This window comes from Hipposideros armiger, unplaced genomic scaffold (genome assembly GCF_001890085.2).
Source record: "Hipposideros armiger isolate ML-2016 unplaced genomic scaffold, ASM189008v1 scaffold_440, whole genome shotgun sequence".
NCBI classification, from domain to species: domain Eukaryota; kingdom Metazoa; phylum Chordata; class Mammalia; order Chiroptera; family Hipposideridae; genus Hipposideros; species Hipposideros armiger.
Genome location: NW_017731790.1, coordinates 945686 through 966846, shown reverse-complemented (window position 1 = coordinate 966846; position 21161 = coordinate 945686). Strand labels below are relative to the sequence as shown.

At 43.6% G+C, this 21161-nt stretch overlaps 1 protein-coding gene across 5 annotated transcripts in view; it reads right to left on the bottom strand.

Annotated features, from left to right (window-relative positions):
* The window catches only part of CCDC93 (CCC complex scaffolding subunit CCDC93), an 86809-nt gene extending 65997 nt beyond the window's left edge, over positions 1-20812 (bottom strand). For 2 of the 5 annotated variants that reach the window (XM_019665346.1, XM_019665347.1), the window contains exons 1-6: positions 20366-20812; positions 16105-16214; positions 14521-14615; positions 7113-7224; positions 2997-3095; positions 2156-2212 (exon numbers count right to left, since the gene is read on the bottom strand). In XM_019665346.1, coding sequence (XP_019520891.1) covers positions 2156-2212; positions 2997-3095; positions 7113-7224; positions 14521-14615; positions 16105-16214; positions 20366-20723 — 831 coding nt within the window. In that variant the 5' untranslated portion in view covers positions 20724-20812. Of the gene's footprint in view, positions 1-2155; positions 2213-2996; positions 3096-7112; positions 7225-14520; positions 14616-16104; positions 16219-19379; positions 19424-20365 lie in introns of all 5 variants that reach the window. The other 3 variants (XM_019665351.1, XM_019665350.1, XM_019665349.1) reach the window with 3 other exon arrangements.
* Positions 20813-21161: the final 349 nt, after the last annotated feature.

Below are 21161 nucleotides of genomic sequence, written 5' to 3'. Positions count from 1 at the left end.
ATGTCTCTACAGGCCTGACATATTTAATGGGTATAGAGATGCCAGGCCTCAATGATCAACGGCTACAATGGCCTTTTATTCTGGGTGATATGGCTGAAAACTGGAATGTTTTCTCACTCTCTATCCAGGGTTCAGAGTGAGGTTTCCATGTAGAGATATTCAATAAAGCACTATAAAAACTTTACTTGTATTTACTGCTTTTGAATAGGTAATAATACACAAACTTAATATAAAATTCCAAGAGAATCTCCCTTCCTCTCCTGCCCTAGCTGCCCAGCTCCCTGTATCAGAGGCAATGCTGTTACCTGCTTCTCCTCCTATCTTTCCAGAAGAAAAGTATCATTTAAAATAAGGGAAAGTGACAGCATAACCAGCCAATTGGTTGTTATTTGTCATGACATGTGAGTCAGAAAAAGAGTTAATAAGAATGAGTCTGGGAGCTAATAGGAATAAGCTTAAAGATTAACTGATGAGTTAGAAAGATGTAATAAGAACGAGCCTGGAAGCCAATACAAATAAGCCTAAAGAATAGGTTTAAAGATTAACCAGTCAGCTCTGAGTCTCCTGGCTAGCAATACAGTTGCAGGCTGACAAACACCAGGACAATTTTTGGAGGAAGTCAACTGCAGCAACAGTTCTCCGAAGGGGCCAGCCGCAATGGTACACAACTGCAAGGTGGCTAGCCCCCTGTGTCCTGCGTAGAAAAATATAAAACTCCAGCTAAACAGCAACCTGCTACTCTGAGACTCTGTCCCCAAGCAATCCCCCGCCGGTGTTTCTCTCCTTACTACCCACGGCAGCCGTCTTCTTTAGACACTGCCATGGGCATTCTCTCTCTGCCTAACCTTCAATAAAACTTGCCTACTTTTCTGAGTCTTGTGAATTCTTTCACATTCTGGAAATGACCAGGGGTTAATTCTATGCCAATACAACAAATGCTGTTAGGAGGAATCTTTAATAGCATACCAAAGACTATATTGGTAAGTGAAAAAAATCTACAAAATTATACTTAAAGTATAATTACAATTCAGTATAAAAATGCACATTAAACATGGAAGAAATATGTATAAGCATCAAAAGTGGCTGCTTCTGTGTTGTGAGATTAAGGCTGATTCTCTTCCCCTGTATCTATCAACCTTCAAAAAAAGAAAAGAAAAAACCAAAACCCAAACTTTAAAGAAGTTCTAAACTGAACATCTATTTCATAACCAGGAAAAAAAATTTTTCCTGTGCTGTCATATCATGTGCTCCTTTTCTTCTTACTATTTAATATTGTCACCAAATCTGAAAATAGCACCTGGCTTCAGTGTGTAACTATCGTAAAGGTTTTCCCTCCTCCCATTTCCAAAATGGAATTGAGGAAAAGATACAAATTACAACTATAAAATAAAGACTTTTTTTGTTATAAATAAGCACTTCGTGTCTTTCATCACCAAATGATTGTCATTCGTTTCAGAGTAATCACCTTGGGGGACCACACACTTAGTCTTCAAGTAAAAACCATGCGAACTAACACTACACATGAATTTCAGAAGAGAATTTACACCCAGGCATTGAGGCTTCAGGCTCAGGAGGAAGCATGGGGGGCGGAGGGGGGGGGGCACGCCAACAAGGTTCTCCTGGGCTCCGTCCCAGAGTGTTGAAAAGGCCCAAGGCTCTCCTCTGCTCCTTGGACGGGGAAAGTGGGCACACGTGTATAGATCCCATGGTTAAGATACACTGTGTATGGTGACACAGGCCATCCCAGAGTTTCCCACACAAAACTCAGAAGCTACTCTGCCTCTCCAAAGCCACCATGTGGATGGTGACACCTCAATTTACCATCTCCAGTTTATCATTTGCTTTTTGGGAGCTATTCAAAGTTTATACTTGCCACTGGCACAAATGAGGAAGGGCTTTGGGTTTGGAAAATTTCTCCCTTAAAACTGGAACAAAGTAAAACACAGGGCAGTGCTACCCATGAATGGTGGTGTCCAGATATGGGGCAAGTGAGGCAGGCAGGGCTTCCCTCGCACCCACCTGAAGTTGGCTCCTGGATAATCCCAGCAGGCAGAAACCTCAGGAGGCAGGGTTTTGAGATTTAAATCAAAGTGCTAGTTGGAGGCTGTGAACCTATGTTCTTCTTCTGCAGAAGAACAGGGGCAAGGGAACTTACTGAGAGGTCAACAACTGTCTTGATGGCCTTTTCTTTTCTCTTTATGAAGTCATCATCCTGAAAGACAAAACACAGGGATTGAATCCTGTGTGAAGATTGAGACTGCTTAGAAATTGGTCTATAAATTGACTTTTCATCATGTTGCCTGAAGAAGTCTCAACTTTCTAAGAAATTGGAATATATTCTGCATGGGGAAAGCTATGACATCCGCAGATGGTTCCCAAACAAATCACTAAAGCCAGTAAAAAAAAAAAGGGGGGAACTATAGAATGCGGTGGTGAAGACCTGTGTTCTCATTTCTAATCCTTACAAGCTTTGAAGCCTCAGGCAAGTCACCGAGCCTCTAAACCTCAGTTTCTCCATCTGTAAAATGGAACATCTCTACCTATCTCAGACAGTAGCCGAGAAGATTAAAGAGTAGAAGGCACGTGATATGCTGGGACTGGAATGTAGTAAGAATCCAATAGCTATCAGGTATTACTGTTATTGTGATTATTAAACTGCTACACAGGAATGTCCTAGGCAGATGGTCTCTTGAAAAGCTGTATATGACTATATAAAAATATACTCATGTTCTTGTAATTTAATAAAAGCTCTGGATCAACTACCAAAATTGAGAGAAAAGGACAAAATTGTAGGGCTTTACACTCAGTGCCCATTTCAAAAGGCAGCTCTAATGAACCGGGAGGCCCTGTTTCAGTGCTTACGAGGTAGATGCAGAGATGCCAGCAAGGGGGTGGGCGTGTAGGGGAGCCTGGGCTTTCCGCATTCCTTCTTGGGGAGTCTATAACTGTATACCCATGTTCTCATCCGGAGAAGAAAAGAAATGTAGAAAACTGACCTCAGGGAGACTGTAGGTTTTCTGGAACTGGGATATGGAGTAGGAGCGGATGTAGTCACCCATCTCTTCTTTTGTTTCTATAGCTCGCTTCACCAGCCACTGGGGAAGAAAGTTAGGAAACATGAGTAGGAATGAAACACCACTGCAGTGAAGGTCAACTCAAAGGTGGCACAACTCATGAACCCAAATCACCGCACCTGAATTGGCCAGGTGATGAGAAACTATCCACATGTACTGTTCTACAGGCAAAGCCACTGGCCGGGCGTCTGAAAAACTAAGATCCAGTGGCACCTAGAGCTGAGTAGCTGGGCGGGAGCTTTAAAGCCTCACTTCAGGTCCTCAGGCCTCAGTCTCCCTCTGTGTGCAAACTACAAGTGAGGACACTAGTTCCTTTCACCACAGAGCTGCTGTGGGAGCAAATGAAATCACAAGTACCAGAGTGCCTTGCATGTACCTGACGCTATTCCCCACAGCTACCTGGTTCTAGGCAGACCTTCATATAACTCCTTGAAAGGGAACACCTAGTATAAACACTCATTTCACAGATGAAAAACAAACAAACAACCCCAAATATTCAGATTTGTGAACACTGTGTACTGAGTACACAGCCTGAGGCTTCAGGTTAGTTTGGCACTCACAGCATTCTCTCTCTTAATCCATACAATATTATGAGGCAGTTGGGACTGGCTGTGTTTGACAAAACCTCAACTTCAGAGACTATGGAATTTGCCGATTGATCCACAGCTAGCAAGTCACAAAGTCGCGAGTCACAACTGGGAGGCTCTTCCACACCAGAAGACTGGACATATGGGTTTTATTAAATGTTTCTCAGTTCTACTGGGCTGATATGCAGAAATAGCTGCTCTTTGTTTCTCCCTACTTAACACACACACATACACACACCCACATGCCATAACCTGTGGGAGATCCAGGTACTCTGAAAGTGAGAATGCAAAGACCTAAATAAATAAATAAGTAAATAAATAAATAAATAAATAGAGAGCTTTTGTTTCTCCTCCCTGGCTCTTCATTTATTCCCTTCATTACTGAAGAACACTATGGAGGGGGGGCGCCATCTGTCAGGGTTGCCATTCTCTCTTCAGAGAGAGCTATTATATCTCAAAGGCAGTTTTTGGACAGTAGCTGTTTTCCCGAGAGCACAGCCTCAGTGGCAAGGTTTAGCTACTGAGGAAAGTAGACACATGGCCCAAAACATGGTGATCCCGTGGGATGGAAAGAATGGCTGCTCACAGAAGGAGCCAGCTCCAGCAAATGACTCATTTAGACAGTACATGATTAGGAAGTTGCCCAGGACGGGGTAGCTGCAAATAACTACATGAGGAATATTCCTCTGTTGTTAGTATCTTCCATTTATTTCCATCCCTCCACCCCACACCACCTCCAGTGACCTCGGGCGCTGACTACAATGCAGAAGCAGGGGTGAAAGTCAGACAGCATTCAGAACTCTAGCCCCTCATCGGCACCCCCACGCACCCAGGACAACTAAGGAGGCGGACTCCTGCTCAACTCAGTTTCGCTGTGCTTTCCTTTGGATGGGGAGATCCAGTTTCCAGCCTTTCATGCTGGTTTCCTGTTCAGATCTTTCTGTTAATCAGATTTACATTAAGTTATTACTTGGCTGGATCCTGGAGAGAGTGATTAGATAAGGAAAGTAAAGCCTGTTGACATGAAATTCCCTTACAGAACTGATTGCCCTCTTTTGGAGTTCCCAACATGAAGGGCTGTGAAGGAGACTTCTTGAACCGCCAAGCTCTGCCACAGGTCTTTAGCATGTGAAAAAAAATACCAACCCTCACAGGATTCACATGTTTGGCATGGGAGAAAAAGATGTGACCGTGAACTATCAACAGCTGAAGTTAGATTGTTTTTCTCTGGCTAGCACTCAGAGTGTTACTACAGCTTTGCTAAATGGTGTGACTGTAGGTGGTGAGCCTCTAGAATCATATAAGACAACTAGTTCAATGTTTCCCAATTGCTGGTCCATGACTGTTCTTTCACTGGTCTCAGCAAAACAGGAAAAAAACTACAGGCATGTGGTGAGTTTTTCATAATGCTGCAGGCATCAAATTTGAAGGACTGTCCTTTATTCTGAGATTGGGTGTTAAAACAGCCTTTCTTTTAGGAATGATAAAGAAAGCAAGATAATTGTTACTTTTAAAAATGTCCTTGCCTGGCAAAATACCGGTGGTAACTACTGTCAGTCAACCTCCATTTTTGCTTCAAAATTTTATAGATACATGAAATTAAGAAATCTGGTAACCACTAGCCTAGGCTCCACATCCAGGCAGGAAGCCGTCCAGCATTCTAATCACAACGTGGAAAAATCACACTCAAAATGACCAAATTAACTATAGAAGATCACCTCCCTTTCATCCCTTTTTCATATCTAGACTAGATTTTTTGCCCTCGAAGTTCCAGCAAAGGGGTGAGTAAGGTCTAATCACTAAAGGCCCAGGCTTTTAGGGAAAGGGCAGCAACTTCCCAGTGAGATGATGATGGAGGTTTCAGTAATCAGCAAAAGAGGGCCCCTACTTCTGTTTTCACTAAAAGGATTAGGTACCATTTCCATGAATCAGAAAGACAGAAAGTCTAACAAGGATGCAACTCAAATTCTGAGTAAAAGTCTTAGCCTCAAATTTACGAATTTCATTTACAAATGTCATGGTATTTGATTCGAAGTCTAAGCAGGGAGAATTCCCAATAATTGTTAACAACAACAGAAACAACTATATAAACTTATAAAGCACTTACTATAATAAAACATGCCAGTCCTTCAGCTAAGTGCTTTACACAAATTAACTTAATTCTCATCCTATCAGGTAGGTATTATTATTATTTCTAGTTAACAGGTGAGTAAGTCATTTGCCGAAGGTCACACAGCAGAGCCAAGATTTGAACCCAGGAAGTCTCCAGAGTCCCTGGTCTTAACCCCTACACTATGTAAACTTGACACAGCATTGAAAGACTTTTCTAACAAGGGCTGCATAGCTTTCTCCTCTGTGGCATGAATGGAGTGGGAAAGGATAGGGCTGGGAGACTGGGAGTTTAGACTGAAATCTCTGCTTCTCCACTCACTAGTTCTCTGCCTTTAAGCAAATCAATTACTCTGAGGCTCCTTTTCCTCAAATGTTAAGACTAGGTTTATAACAGATGTTTCAAAGGCTCTATGAGGATCAGATGCAAAGCACTATTTGCACAGCAGGCAACAAAGGGAAGTGAGTCCCTTTGTTCCTCCTCTTTTCCGGGTGCCTGGAGTGGAGGCACACATGAACTGCACAGAATACAGGGAGCTGTACAGCATGAGCCACTTCATCACAGAGCTTTGGGGAATAGCCAGGTGGAGATGAGTCTCCCATCAGGCATTTAGTCACCCAGTAAGGACTAACTGCCTGCAAAGTGCCAGGCATCCTATGAGGCACTGGAAACACGAGAGTGAGCAAGACAGCCATGGTGCCTGCCCTCATGAAGCTTACAGTCTGATGGGCGAGGCAGATGAATAACCACACCCTCGAACATAAAACATGGTACAAACTGCAGTAAGGAACATTCCAGTGAGGAAAGGGAGGGTGGCCGTAAGCGTGGATATAGCAAAGGAACCTGTTCTAGGTTAGGCGGGCAGGGGAAACTTTCTTGAGGAGTCTTAGTGGAACTGAAGTCTGAAGAGTGAATATGAATTAAGCAGGTAAACAGAAAGGAGGAGCTTTCCAGCCTGAGGGAAAGGCCCTGTGACAGGAGGAAGCGTAAATAACTACAATAACTAAATCTGAAAGTCAGAGAATCTAGAACAACAGAAAGAACAAAGAAAAGCAAGGAGTGAAGCTGGATAGGTCGGAAGGGACCAGGGCATGCAGGGCTGTGGAGTTCTATCTTTATCCAAAGGGCAATGTTAAGCAACTAAAGGCAACATTCAAAGGCCAGGTGACAGTGTGAAACTAGGGGAGGTGAAGTACTGGTGGCCTTTTGAAGATGACATGAGAAAACACGTTCTGTTACCAGCAAACGCACACCACCACACCCATGAGATCCAGGGTCCAGGCCAGGCCTGGTACAGGAATTTGATGTTCAGAAGACAAGAAGCCACACAGAGGCTCTCACCTGAACGACAGGAAATATGTGAATAAAATCCATGCCCTGGATCTGGTGAGGCTCCAGCTGGTGTGGACACTTCATCCTTGGCAGGACTGAGACGATTTTTTCTGATAGAGCTCTGTTTGGAAAAAAACGACAAGCAAAGAGTGAGAACAAACCAAGTGGTCCTTAGGATGTCTCGCAAGTCTGGGCAGCACCCCAGAGAAATCTGGGGCTCCTCAAAGCCAGGCTCTGGCTAAGTATCTCCTGGCTGACTGCAGAATTAGAAATATAAGCACAATTTCAACATGTGTGTACGTGCAGGTAAGACCACAAAACTGCCTTCCATCCTTTATTCTCAGGCTGTGTTCTTCCTATTTTTTATATCCAGATATTGTTTCTTTAAGAAATTATGGTGATGTTTGAGGTAGTAGTTACTTTTTTTAACATCTCAACATGGTAAAATAAAAAGTTATTAGTGCCCCATATTCTTTTACATTTCATTTACTGACCTACTTTTTCCAAAAGTCTGGGAACTACATAGGTTAACAATGTTAAAAAGTTGTTCTAAATATTACTCAGGCAAGAAATAATTACCAGACTTTGTGCCAGGTGCCCAGAATATTAAGAAAAAACTTGGGGCCTGAAGCTTAAAAAAAAACTTGGCGTTCTCTACTCTGGTACAAAAGTAATTTTAAAATAAAAAACAGCCTTTAATTTTGATACTCTAAAATCAATCCTACAGGCCACCCAAGTGGCTCGTTGGCTAAGTGTTGGCTTGGGATGCCAGCTCTGAGCAGCAGGGCCACTGGTTCAGATCCCACAAGAGGGCCAGTGACGCTGCACCCTCTACAGCTAAGATGGTGAACAACAGCTCAACCTGGAGCTGGGCTGCTGTGAGTTGCCGGCAACTGTGTAGGCTGCAGTGGGGATGCAGTGGGCTGCCATGAGCTACTGTGAGTGGCCGGCAGCCAGCGTGAGCTGCCATGAGTCACCATGAGCGGCCGTCCAATGGCAGGTGACCGATTTGCCTCAGCCGGGAGGAGCGCAATGTTAATACCCACATGGGCCAGTGAAGCGACGTCCTCCACAACTAGACTGAAGAACAAAACGACAGCAACTTGTCTGTTCCCCTCCCCCAATTTCCCAATAAAATCTTAAAAAATAAATAAATAAATAAAATCAATCCTAGATTTGGGAGAACAATGTGTCCTCATTCTTTTTTCCGGACAGGAGAAACTTTGTGCCTCTTAGGAGAAACACTAATCTCTCTCCAACACCTTGCCTCAGTCCTCCCCCTAAACAGCTGGGAGTAGGAGGGGGAAATCAGGCTCTCTGAAGTCCCAGAGCATTCTTCTGTCTCAGTCAGAGGTAAGCATCTCCCCACCCCTCCCTGCTGGAGAGGTTTTTTCAGCTCAACCTGAACCTGGTGGGACAGTTTTATAGCAGGAATGATAGAGGGACTTGTGAGCAAATCCATTTCACCACAGATTTAAGCCTCTCTCTCTAATTAGCTGATATTTGATCTCTAACAGTCTGGTTCCTGTTTCTTATATCTTATTGGGATCAGATTCAAGAGGAGAGACTAGAGGTAGGTTATTTAGTGGTTCTGCTAAACCCCAAAGCCATGGCACATAGCTCAGGAACCTTGAGAAACAGTTGTAAGGCAAGGCTCTCTTGGGCCATATGGATATTGGGGTCTTCGGTCTCAGCCTGCGTTGGTAGTTTAGGTTATATCCTCTCTATATAGTAGCAGTTACAGCAGCTACTGTGGCCTTGGTTACAAGTGTAGGACTATTTGCTAATAGATGAAGGCTCTGGTGAATGAAGTTGCCAGGTCTTACTAGATGCTTCAAATTCAGTAAGTTTTGGGTCTATGAAAAGTGTTCCTTGTTCAAAGAAATTTCACACATCTTTATCTTTCTGCAGTTCCGTAATCCTTCCAAGGAGACAGACACCCTTAAGACCCACGTCTAACTCAGGCCGGGGTAAGAGCAATTATTCTGACCTTTGATCCCTTAGCAGGTTTCAGCCCCTCAGTTTGGTAGGAACTAAGTCATCTAGGGACAAATGCTAAATGGCTCCCCAGTGAGTGGTCCCTGAAGAACACTCTACGAAACCATATTTATGCACAGAAAGCAGCTGTACAAGGTCGGACCAACGTTAAAACTGCAGAGGGAAACAGTCACACCCCTAGCTCTACTGATCATAATATCAATGTCAAGTCCAATATGTTAAGAGAAAAAAATTTGGAGAGGGGAAGACTGAAACCCTACTGTACACATTCACAGATGCTAGGAATAGCCACCTCCCAGGAGGGAAGCACATGGGAAAACATTTTCCATAAGAAGGGGAGGTGTGATTTACCCAAAAGGTCTAAGATATGGAAGAAAACTGTCATGTGGCTCTCAGCCTCGCCAGCTGTCCCTCCTTTCCAAGCAGCCTGTGAGTAGGTCACCTGCGTATTTTCTGCCATGCAATGTATGCCCTGACCCAGGGGGGAAGCCTGTGGTTGTCCAGCTCTTTCTGGGGCTCAAATGGGATAGTCTGGTAGGGAAGTATTAACAAACCCATTTGGCAGCATATCTAAAGCTCGCTCTCTCTGATAAACTTTACCTTTTATTTTCATCTCCCTCAGACTCCTATGCCTTGTTTCTTAATTTCTATGAAATCTGTGAGAGGAAGAGATAGGCAGTTAACTGGCCCAAACTCCAAGCTTAGCAAATGAAGATGATTAGCAAGCCCTGTTCTGTGCCCCTGCTCAGGGTAGGTCTTAGTTACTTTTATGCTGGGGGTGTGGGGGTGGGCACCTTTCTTCTCAGTTAATTTTGGTTCAGTAGGAAGAAGGCTCCCTCTAGTGGCTACAGATCTAGGGGTTTGCAAAGTGTCACTTATTGCCTACAACCACTCAGTAGCTTTTTAAAAATGAGGCTTGGCATTCAATATTATTTTATATTAATTTCAGGTGTACACAGGGGATAGATATTTACATAACTGAAGAAATGATCACTTCATTAGGTATACAAATGTTGAATAACTACTGTATACATCTAAAATTTATGTAATATTGTATGTTAGCTGTATTTTAATACAAATCTTAAAAAAAAAAATCTTAAAACAAAACAAAACAAAAAATGAGGCTTGGACCCCCAACACCAACCAGCCCAACCCTCTATCTTCAGACCAGGCTCCCCTGCCCACTCCTCAGACAGCCTGAGGGAAGGGTGCTGTGGGTCATCTCAGGGTTTACAACTCTCTTAAACCTAGAAATGCCTGCCAAGTCAGCACAGTCTCGGCAGTGTATGGAAGCAGCTGAAGGCACTAACACTGCTGGGGGTGGTGAACACATGGGAGAAACGCAGGCAAGCAGGGGGCAGGGCACAAACGTCAGGAAGACTTCCTGCAGAAACCCACCAGTCCCCATATGGCTTCTCCCAGGAGCTCAGGGTGGATCCTCCGACTCTGAAAATCAAGGAAAATGACAACTGCAGAGGTCACCAGGCAGGATTCCTAGTCTAAGATTTTAATATGCCCACTCGTCATGGTATTGATTCCTTATTTTTTAAGCATGTTCAGTGCACTGTTTTCTCCTCCACTGTCAAATAGTTTGAAAGAGAGTGAATTAAACATGGGTCTAAATTCCCATTCCATCACCTACTCTGGACCTTTGGCAAGTCACCTGGTCCCTCTGGTCCAATACTTCAACATATAATGAGGGATAACCCCTGTCCTACCTATTCAAAGTCTGTTGTGAAGTTAAATAATAAAAAGCATATGCAAGTACTCTGTACACAGTCCCCAGTAGATGTGTGCTGTTGAAATGAACTCAGTTATAATCCTAAAAATCTCATTTATGGATGGATCTCTGAGCATAGGATTCTGTGGTAACAGAGCTTTAGGACAGGCAGGGATGGAGGGTGGAAGCTCATGGAGCCCTCAAAAAAAGAAGGATCAAGAAGAAAAACCAGGCCCCAATTGGGCACACACAGAAGATAGCCTGAGAGATAATCAAGCCCTCAATAGACAAGTGCGCTCCTCAGACAATGCAACTGGGCCACCGTTGCATCAGCTGGGATATGGTGGCACACCAAACATAAGGCACTATTAGACTAAGCTGCACCTAACCAGAAACTTTGTGGGGAGAAACCGCAAACACAGAACACATTCCACAGCCAAACAGAAAAGAGATTTGGATAATTCAGTGCCCTGCGACTAAGACATTTCTCCTACAGGTAATAAAGACCCAACTGCCTGATGTATTGCTGAGTCTGGTGGGTCTTCATGATGCAAACCCCGTCCCCAGCTTTGCCCACAATTACAGTTCACAGCTCTGCACTTAAAAGCTTATCAAGTGCTTACCAGAGAACATAATACATCTTCAACCCCTTATCCAAACCCTTTGGGGCCTATAACTACAGTCAGCCCTCCATATCCATGGATTCCAAACTGCCAACCGAAAATAAGTACAGTGTACCTGATTTTCAGTGACTCAGAGGGGCCACGTCTATTTTCTCAGGCCAAATATCTCACACTCATCCTTGCTTCCTTCTTACACGCTGAATCCAGTCTGTCATGAAATCCTTAATGTAGCCAAAGTCCCAGAACAATGCTAATCCACAGTAGGAGTTCACTAAATACTTGCTGACTCAATGACTAAGTGAAACGAGATTCCTCTTGACCGTGATATTTTGATATTCTCCTTGAAACAGCACCATTATGGTCCAGAAGATTACATTTCCTTTTCTCTGACCCCCATCACGATCAGTTATTGTAAACACTGTTTAGATTTACTTTTAGAGTCTACCTATGGATAAAGCACAACCTAATTGCTATTACAGAAGTGACTACATTATGCCATTATGTACATTATGTGTATACATTATGCCCTGAACACTCTAACAGTAATGCCAGGATGGTAGATGGAAGCTGAAAGGAAAGAGGGCAAAACAGAGATACTAAAACATTCACCCTATGTAACTAGCAACCAGGAGAAACTATCTAATGTTAACCGGTCAAGAAATAGAGATTTAAGTAGATTAACATGATACAAGTGATCACAGAAAAACAGATAAAAATGAAAAGACTGGAAGATGAAAGAGATGCAGTGAGTCGCACAGGTGAGCTAATTTCTTCCTCTCACTGGGTGCGAATGAAACAGAATGAAAACATAGTTGGAAATGGTGAATTGACCGCTCTGAAGAATCTAAAACCTCAACTGTTGAAGATGATTCTTTCCAGGAAATAAAACGGGGGTATAGAATGGGAAGAGGGAGAGACATCAGCTGTGTATTTTGTTCCCTTTGGTAGTATGTGAACGTTTTTCTTCAACTTCATGGATGTAACATCTACATACTAAAAACAAACAAAAAAATAAGAAAATCTACCTCTGGATTTAGCACTACCAGCTGAGAGCAAAGCCACACACCTAGACTCCACTGCACTGCTTCCCAGTGGAGGACTTTTCACCACAGGTCGCAGGATGTGAGGCCACAGTCCCAGAACAACAGGTATTCAGGTGCAGAGCCCCGGTATTCATGGCTGGGCACTGATGAGCACAGTGTCACTGAGTTAAACAATACATCCTCTTCAGTGAGGAGCCCAGAGATGTCCTTCGGTCTTAGTATTAAAAATTTTGGTGATTCTGAGGGACTGATTTTTCTTCTAATGTACAGAAATCATGAATTGGATCATTTATCATGTTTTTCTCTTTTTGTGGCTGCCAGAAAGCTCAGAGCTAAATGTATGGCCCACCCTTAAGACCATGAAGCATTTTGTGGCCCATCACAGGTGTGGTAGCCTTATCCCCAACTCTGCCTTCTGTCTCCATTGCTTCTTCCTTTTGCTTTGCTTTGCCTTTGGGTCACCTTTCCGTGGTTACTGCTTCATAGGCATATTTATAAGCCATCTTTAAGCCATTTAGAAGTGTTTTTTTCTTGGGAGTAAGGCTTCAAAAAACTCAGTCACAGAATCAGACAGATCTGAGATCACAAATCCTTCGTACAGATAAAGGCACCAAGGCTTGTCCAAGGTTACACAGCTGCCCAGTGACAAAGCTGAGAGCAGAACTGGGGATCCCATATGGTGTAATAAAATCCCCAAACCCCTGGGAAGCTATGGAAAACTGGGCATGGTGCCCTCAGGTAAAAATCTCTAGCAAGGGGCCCATGCTGCCTTCTCTCAACGGCAAGCAAAGTGGGGCTCTGTCTTACACAGAGGCAACAGGGCAGGGAAGATTCTCCTTTCCTCACCCTATTCTATTTCCATTTAAATTAGCTCCCATTAGAAGGAGATACACTAAGAAGTCACTTTGAGAAAAAGTTTTAGAGGTGCTGAACAGCACTACTCATCAGGGAAATGCAAATCAAAACCACAGTGGGATATCACCCCATACCCATGAGAATGGCTATCATCAAAAAGACAAGAAATAACAAGTGCTGGTGAGGACATGGAGAAAGGGGGCCCCTGTGCACTGTTGGAGGGAATGTAAATTGTTGCACAGCCAATATGGAAAACAGTATGGAGGTTCCTCAAAAAATTAAAAAATAGAACTACCATATGATCCAGCAACCCCACTACTGGTTATACAGAAGGAAACAAAATCACTACCTTAAAGAGACATCTGTACCCCCATATTCATTGCAGCATTATTTACAATAGCCAAGACATGGAAACAACAACCTAAGTGTCCATCAACAGATGAATGGATAAAGAAAACACAGCATATATATAGTATACAACAGAATATTATTAAAAAGAAGGAAATCCTGCCATTTGCAACATGGATGGACCTTGAGGGCATGTGCTAAGTAAAATTAGTTAGACAGAGACAGACAAATACTGTATGATTTCATTGAACTGAACTCATAGAAACAGAGAACAGATTGGTGGTTGCCAGAGGTGGGGAATGGGAGGGGTGGGCAAAATGGGTAAAGGTGGTCAAAAGGTACAAATTTCCAAGTATAAGTCCTAAGGATGTAAAGTACAGCATGGTGACTATAACAATACTGTACTGTATATTTGAAAGTTGATAGGAGAGTAGATCTTAAAAGTTCTTATAAGAAAAAAAAAATTGGATCTGTGAGGTGATGGATGTTAACTAAACTTATTGTGGTAATCATTTCACAATACATACATATATCAAATCATTACACTGTACACCTTAAACTAATACAATGTTATATGTCAATTATATCTCAATAAAACTGGAAATAATTAAAAAAAAAAAAGAAGTGTTAGAAACAGCCTGAACATTAAATGACTCATATGCTACCAGTGTGGCCTTGGCTTCTTTCAGCCTCAGTTTTATAACCTATAAAATTGCAATAAAACCTGTTGTAATGAAAATTAAAATATGTAGTGTCCAGTACAACCTCTGGAACAAAAGTTACACCCATCTACCCTTTTAGGCTCTTCCATGAAAACTTTAGCAACTTACATTTTTTGACCTATTGTAGAGTTTTCTTGAAAGAGCAAATCAACGTCTACATCAAAGTTGCAGGTGGTAATGCACCACGTCATTCCTCCTACCACCTGCAAGACACAAAGAAAACACGTTTCCTCTTTCTAGTCTGGGGAGAGGGGGAGAAGTGGAAGGTCGATAAAATAGAAATATCAATAGTTTTTACAGACTCAGCGAACACACAAGATTCTATCTTTACAGAGAGTTCATTTGTCCTGAGTCCATCAGCTATAGTTCATCCAAGTAGCACTGTTGAATAAAGCTTTCTGCAATGATGGATAAGTTCTGTATCTGCACTGTCCAGCCCAGTAGCTACCAGACACATATGGTTACTGAGCACTTGAAATCTGGCTAGTGTGGCTGAGAAACGGACTTTTAATTAGTGGTCACAGCATGCAGGTTCTCTTTATACTGAAGGGGACAAATATTCAATCTCAGCCAAGAGAAATCTTAACCCAGCTTCAGACAAGTGCCAGATTCCAGAGGAATTATGTTGTTTTATGGACCAGACGTGTGAGTAGCAAGGCTGACATTTTGTGGCTCATTACTTAGTTTCCATAAATCTTATTTTTTTCATTTACCTAAAGGAGATGGGAATCCCTGGTCTACTTTCTTCACATGATTTCTCTGAGATGCAAATAAGCCGAAGGCTAAAAATCTATTTTAAAACTCGATCCTTTTTGAACCAGCTTGATGGTAAAAAACAAACAAACAAACAACAGTGAATCCTACTCCTGGCTATGCTGTAGACTCATGTGAGATGCCTAATAACATAGATTCCAGCCCGGCCCAGACCTAGCTGACCAGAATTTCAGTGGGTGAGGCCTAGACATCTGTAGTCTAAAACAAACCACAATGATTCTGTTCCATGCAGCCAGGACTGTGACCCACTGGAACACTCCACACTTTCATCCACAGGAAGCTTTCCTGGCCTTCACTTTCTGATCTGGATGCTTCATGTCTGTGCACAGCTCACTGTAATACTTATTGCATATTGCCATTTTTCTACGAATTGTAGTTTACTTGTCTCTCTTCCCTATGCTCTGGAGGTCAGAATCTTTGAGTACAGGGCTTTTGTCTAATCTTGTGCCCCTGACACCTATTACTAAGCCTTGTGCATAGTAATTGTTCAAGGTTCTGCTGAGTTAAACTTCATCCTATAGTGACCTCTCCCTCCTCCAAACGAAGCATTTACCATCCATAGAAAATCTGGCAATTGTCTGTGAGCACACTCCTTACTGACTCAGATTATTGTATCTTACATAAGCTTTATCTCCCCAACCAAACTGTAAGTTCCTCAAAAGGTAGAACAATTTATTTTGCTTATTTGCATTTCCTAAAGCTTTGTGCACAGAAAAGGAATCCAAGGTGTATCCATTGCTATATTATTATTTTCATTTAATAGGAAATTTGAAATTTGAACACTTCCATAATAAATCTGAATTAGGTAGAAATGGAAACATGGACATGGAGAAAGTAAAAACACAATCTTTCCTTTCCATGGTTAACCATGATATCCTGACAAAAAATTGCTTCATGGTTAGAAAGATCTCCTCTTACCTTATCAAAAGGCGACAAGCCTTTAATTCTTGCCCTGAAATACCCAGCTGCAACCAAGAGCTCCAGAATTTCAGTCAACTTGACATTTTGTTCTTCGTCTTCTCTTGTTTCTACCTAAAACAAAAGGCAAAAGGCAGGTGAAAGCTACTCTGAATGAAGAAACACCAGGTATATCTCCTGAGGCCACCACACTGCCAGGTGACATTGGTTGTATCACTGCAGTCATGCAGGAGCACGGGAACACAGTGCTGCCAGAGTTGTACAGAACCGAGTTCCCAGTCCTCAGCAAGCTGTTAATTGTCACAGGTAGGGGAAGACACGCACAGGTAGCATAGGCTATTCACCAGATGCTGAAAGAATCCAGGGAAAGGAAGATTACAGCACATTACCTGCCTGTTCTCTAAACACACGGTTTACTTGAAAGGCTTCTTGACTAGATTATAAATTCCTTACAGATAGGAACACGGTAGTTTTTTTTTTTAAACTTTATACTCATTTTGGTCCAAGTTATTTTCCAGAGGGGCATGAACAAAGAGTTCAAATATATACACCTCTCTGCACTTCTCTTTATTTCTAACGCAAATATAAGGAAGGCTTTCAACCCAGAAATATTAAAGGGTGATTACTGCCATATAACAGGATTGCCTTTAAAATAATAAATTCACCTAACACATTTAAATAGGAATTTGATTTAAAATTTACATTTATATACTACCTTAACTCCCAGGTGTTTATTTACAAGTCAAATACATCTAAATATTCTAGTACTTCTGCCTCCATTTACTTTCATGAACTGTGCCTTTCCTCTTGTGTATCATTGCGGAAAATAAAAAAACACCTCTCTATATAAAACACCACCACGGTATCCTGGTTCAAATCTTCGTACCCATTTCTCACTACTCCCTACTCAACAACGCCTGTTAAATCTTCCTTCACTAAGCAGCTCACATTTATCATCCCTTCCCTTTTATTTACACTTCATGCCAGGACTATTGCAACTGCCTCTCAATCTTTCTACTCTGTTAATTTGTCTTGCTCATTCCTTCCTAAATCACAGCCTTCATATCATTAACTCTTTAGCTTATCTCCTAGCTCTCATCATTAATGCATCATACACTGTCTATAAAATGAACTGAAATGTCTTAGTTTGGCACCTATATCTTTCATTGGCTCCAACCTATCTTTTCAGCTTCATCTTTCACCTCCCCCCAAAACAATCCAGGCACGGCTATGGCAACCTAGAAAAACACTGTTCACACCATGCCCCTTCTTCCGATACTCTCTGACCAGCTAGAACCATCTTCAAATTCTAGCTCCTATTCGATGCCAAACCTGACAAATACAGCCTGAAATAGTCATCCCTCTGCATTTCTATTTTATTTACAGTCTATGTCATCCATACAATAAGTAACAACCTCTTCTGAGTGACATGTCTGGTGTAATGCACATTCCTGTCTTTCCAAATGGACTATTATATTAGCTGGTTCAGGAGAGGACCCATATATTACTCACCTATATTTGCTCCCCTGTTCTGAAACAGCATTAGGCTCCAAGGACACACTTATTAAATAGGGAATGACATGCTCAATCATTACATAAAATGCATGAGCTAAGCCAGTCATGTATTAACAAAATGTTTTCATAGTCATGACACCAATAATAGAAATTCCAGTTTATTTTGAAGAACAAACTGCCAGGGGAGGGAGCATATATATTAACATATAGTTGAACAAGGAATTATTAAAATTACTGTTAATCCCTTGCAATGGGGGTGGGGAGTGGGGTGGTGGAGGTGACAACCATGCTCCACTACTCATTTAACTTCTCTCTCAAATGACCCTGGTCCAGGCTATCAAAGGTTCTGAAGGTTAGCATTCACTAGCTATTAGTGGACATGCAAAACAAGGTAATATTAATTATTCACACCTTTTCTTCCTTGGCAAAAGATCTGCGATGGTTGAAAAATATGTACAAGTGGAGAAACAAAAGAGAAGGTAAAGAGCTTTTATGATTCACAAAGATAGAGTAGGGAAAAAAGGGTGACACAGTACTTCCTTAAAACTCCTGCAGTGTAAAACGCAAAGACTTCATTTGTTCAATCATCATTTATCATGAAAACACTTCTAAAAAGAGGACAACCCACATCCTGGGAGGATCAACCCTGCCTCAGCTTCTACTGAAGGAGCGCCCATGGCAGAGGCCCATGCTTCTCAACCGCTCACCCTCAGAATGGAGAAGTGAACTTTTGCAATGTAGCCTGTGAAATTGCTTTTTGGCACAAAACACTGAATGGATATTGTTAATAAGACTCCAAATTCATTTCCTAGATTAACACTGCAACAAAATGGAAAAGGGCATGAAAGAATGTCTCTCTTGAAGCCATAAAACTGGTTAATACATCAATTGTTTAAAAAACCCCAAAACAAAACAAATCCACTAAAGTTCTGATAAAGATGAATAATTGTGAGCTCTTAAACCAGGCACACTAAATTTTCAATTGCATTGTACCGTAGTTCATATAAACTGAAAGGCAGGGCCAAATTGAGCTACCTTTCTGTCCTTCACATGCATACCATAAGGGTTTAAAAAATTGAAGTTAATTAATAGGACTAGTAACAGCTTAATGACACAGATTATATGTACTGGTCTTTGAATTAAATGATAATAATTTGGTTATATATTCACCCTGTCTGCCTCCTAATTACCAAGAACTGTCCTAGGCTCTTGGAAAAGTGACAAATAAGACCCAGCCTCCTAGCAGTCAGAAAAGAGTTAAACAAAGGACACACAGGAGCAGCTTGCTTTTTATTTTAGAAAGATCCCCATTGGTAGTGGGACGTTGAATTGGAGGGATTTAAGTAGAACCAGAGAGGCTAACCAGGAGTCTACAGCAAAAGGCCAGGCAAAAACTTGATGAGGGCCTAGAATAAAGAAGTGGCAGAAAGGATTATCAAATCAAATATCACAGTACAGATCCCGGTCTTCACAATTCCTGGTCCCATCAAAGCAACTTGTATGTAAGGCTTTACTAATACAAGAGTTTTGACAACACTACACTTGTTAGGTTTTCTTAAGATAACAACAAAACAGACGTGCATTCTGGGAGCACAGACTGACAGGTAACTCTGTCCTTTCATCACTGTATCTCTCCAGCTCTTATGCACAGAACAATCATCTCTGAATTAGTGGGTACTTGTGGGACGAAAGAACTGAAGGGGAGGGGGACAGAGAAGCAAGATTGGCCATTGGCAGCTCAGTGTGAGGAGACCACTCACCAAGTCCAGAAATCAGTCCTCCTGTCAAATGCCTGCTTCAGAACCTTAGGAGGGGGATAGAGGTACAGTGTGCATTTCATTTCTTTCAAGAATCAAGTAAACTAGACTAGCTTTTGAGTAAATCACCTGGAAGAGAAGGCAGATGCAAACCACCTAGCTAAGTAATAGTTGCAGCCAAAAGGAAATGTACTTTCCTTTTATTCCCAATGTGGAAATCCGGAAACCACTGATTATCCTATCCTTTACGACCGAGCGAGTACTTAATAACAAACACCTCTGGAGGAAAAGCACCCGCTATCTTCTAGGGAAGGAATAACGTTTCCGCCCGGGGCTGGGTCCCCGCCACACAGCACCACTAGACAGCGCGGTGCGCTGACCCAGCTGGACACAACCTAGTGCCGACACGGCCCCCAAACGTCTTTCTGCCGCCCAGGTCGGGCGTGGGGGAAACTGTAGGGGGCGTTCCCTTCAGTCACCTAGGTCTGTGGGGTCGGCCGTGGCGAACACGCGGACCCCGCTAGGCGGCGGCAGGAGCCACAGGGTCACCGCCCTTTGCACAACCCGAGCCCGGACCTTCCAGCGCCCGTCTCGTGACTCATGGGCGCAGCAGACCCGGCCCTCCGGGCAAGCTCAGCGGCGCCTGGATCTGGGAAAACTGCCCAGGAGAGCGGGAGAGGTGGGACCGCGGACCCAGGGCCCCGCGGAGCCTGGGGCTGCGCTGGGGCAGTTAATGGGCTGAGAAGGCCACCTCAGTTCCAGGAGACCCGGGAGCGGCTCAAGTTAGTCCCCGCCCACGCCCTTGCAGGGGACCTGCTCTGCTCCAGCGGATAGGGTCGGTGCTGCCCGCAGTGCACACACCTCAGGAAGGGGGCGGGGCGCCCAAACACAGCCAGGGCCCCCTCTGCCCGCCGTCCCGCGGGCTTGGCCCTAGTTCAGGAACCCGACGTATCCGGGCGGGGGGGGAGGGGAGGTTGGGAGCTCCTTACCTCGGGGAGACCCTGACCCTCCGATCCCTTGGGCAACCCCATGATCCGGCTGGATTGACGTGCTGCAGCACAAAACTTCGCGGAGCGCCCGGAGGAAGCTGCCCCTGGCTGCGAGGCTGCTACCGGGGTGGAGTGCAAAGAAGCAACTTCCTCTGCGGTCGCCGCCGCCGCCGCCGCCGCCGCCACCGGCCCGGAGCGCCGGGGACCCGCGGAGCATGCGCGCTGGGGCGGGAACGCGGCGCAATTGCGCCTGCGCAAAGGATACCGGGCAGAGGAGGGACTGGCGGGGACCGTGGAACTGCGTTTCCGCCGCACAGTGGAGGCTGACCTTCATGAGCTTCACGCCGGAGCTCTGCATTTTTCTCCGAGGTGCTTAATAAAAGACTTTTCCTGCATCTTGGGGAAATTTTGTATTCTGGGTCTCCTCTCTGCTTCTCCCGGGCATCACATGCCCCAAATGGGTTCTCCGCGAGCCGGACTTCGGAAACCTCCTCGCTCCTGGGTCAGATTCCAGCACTGATGAGTTTGGGGATTCCACACTTGGGCCCGGTTCTACCTCAGAATCGAGGTGTACTTTGATTAACGCGCACTTGGGCAAACTTCTCAATATAGCGACAGGGAAGCGAGCCCGCGAAAAAGGATTCTTCACGCCTTGTGCCTCCCTCCTGTCTGAGCCAATGCATCTTGCTCTCCCAGGAAACCTTGTCTGAGATGATGTCCCTCTACTCTACCCCCATCCCCAACATCCCCAATCTGGTCTTAAGGGAAGATCTCCGAGAATGCGACTCCAGTGTTG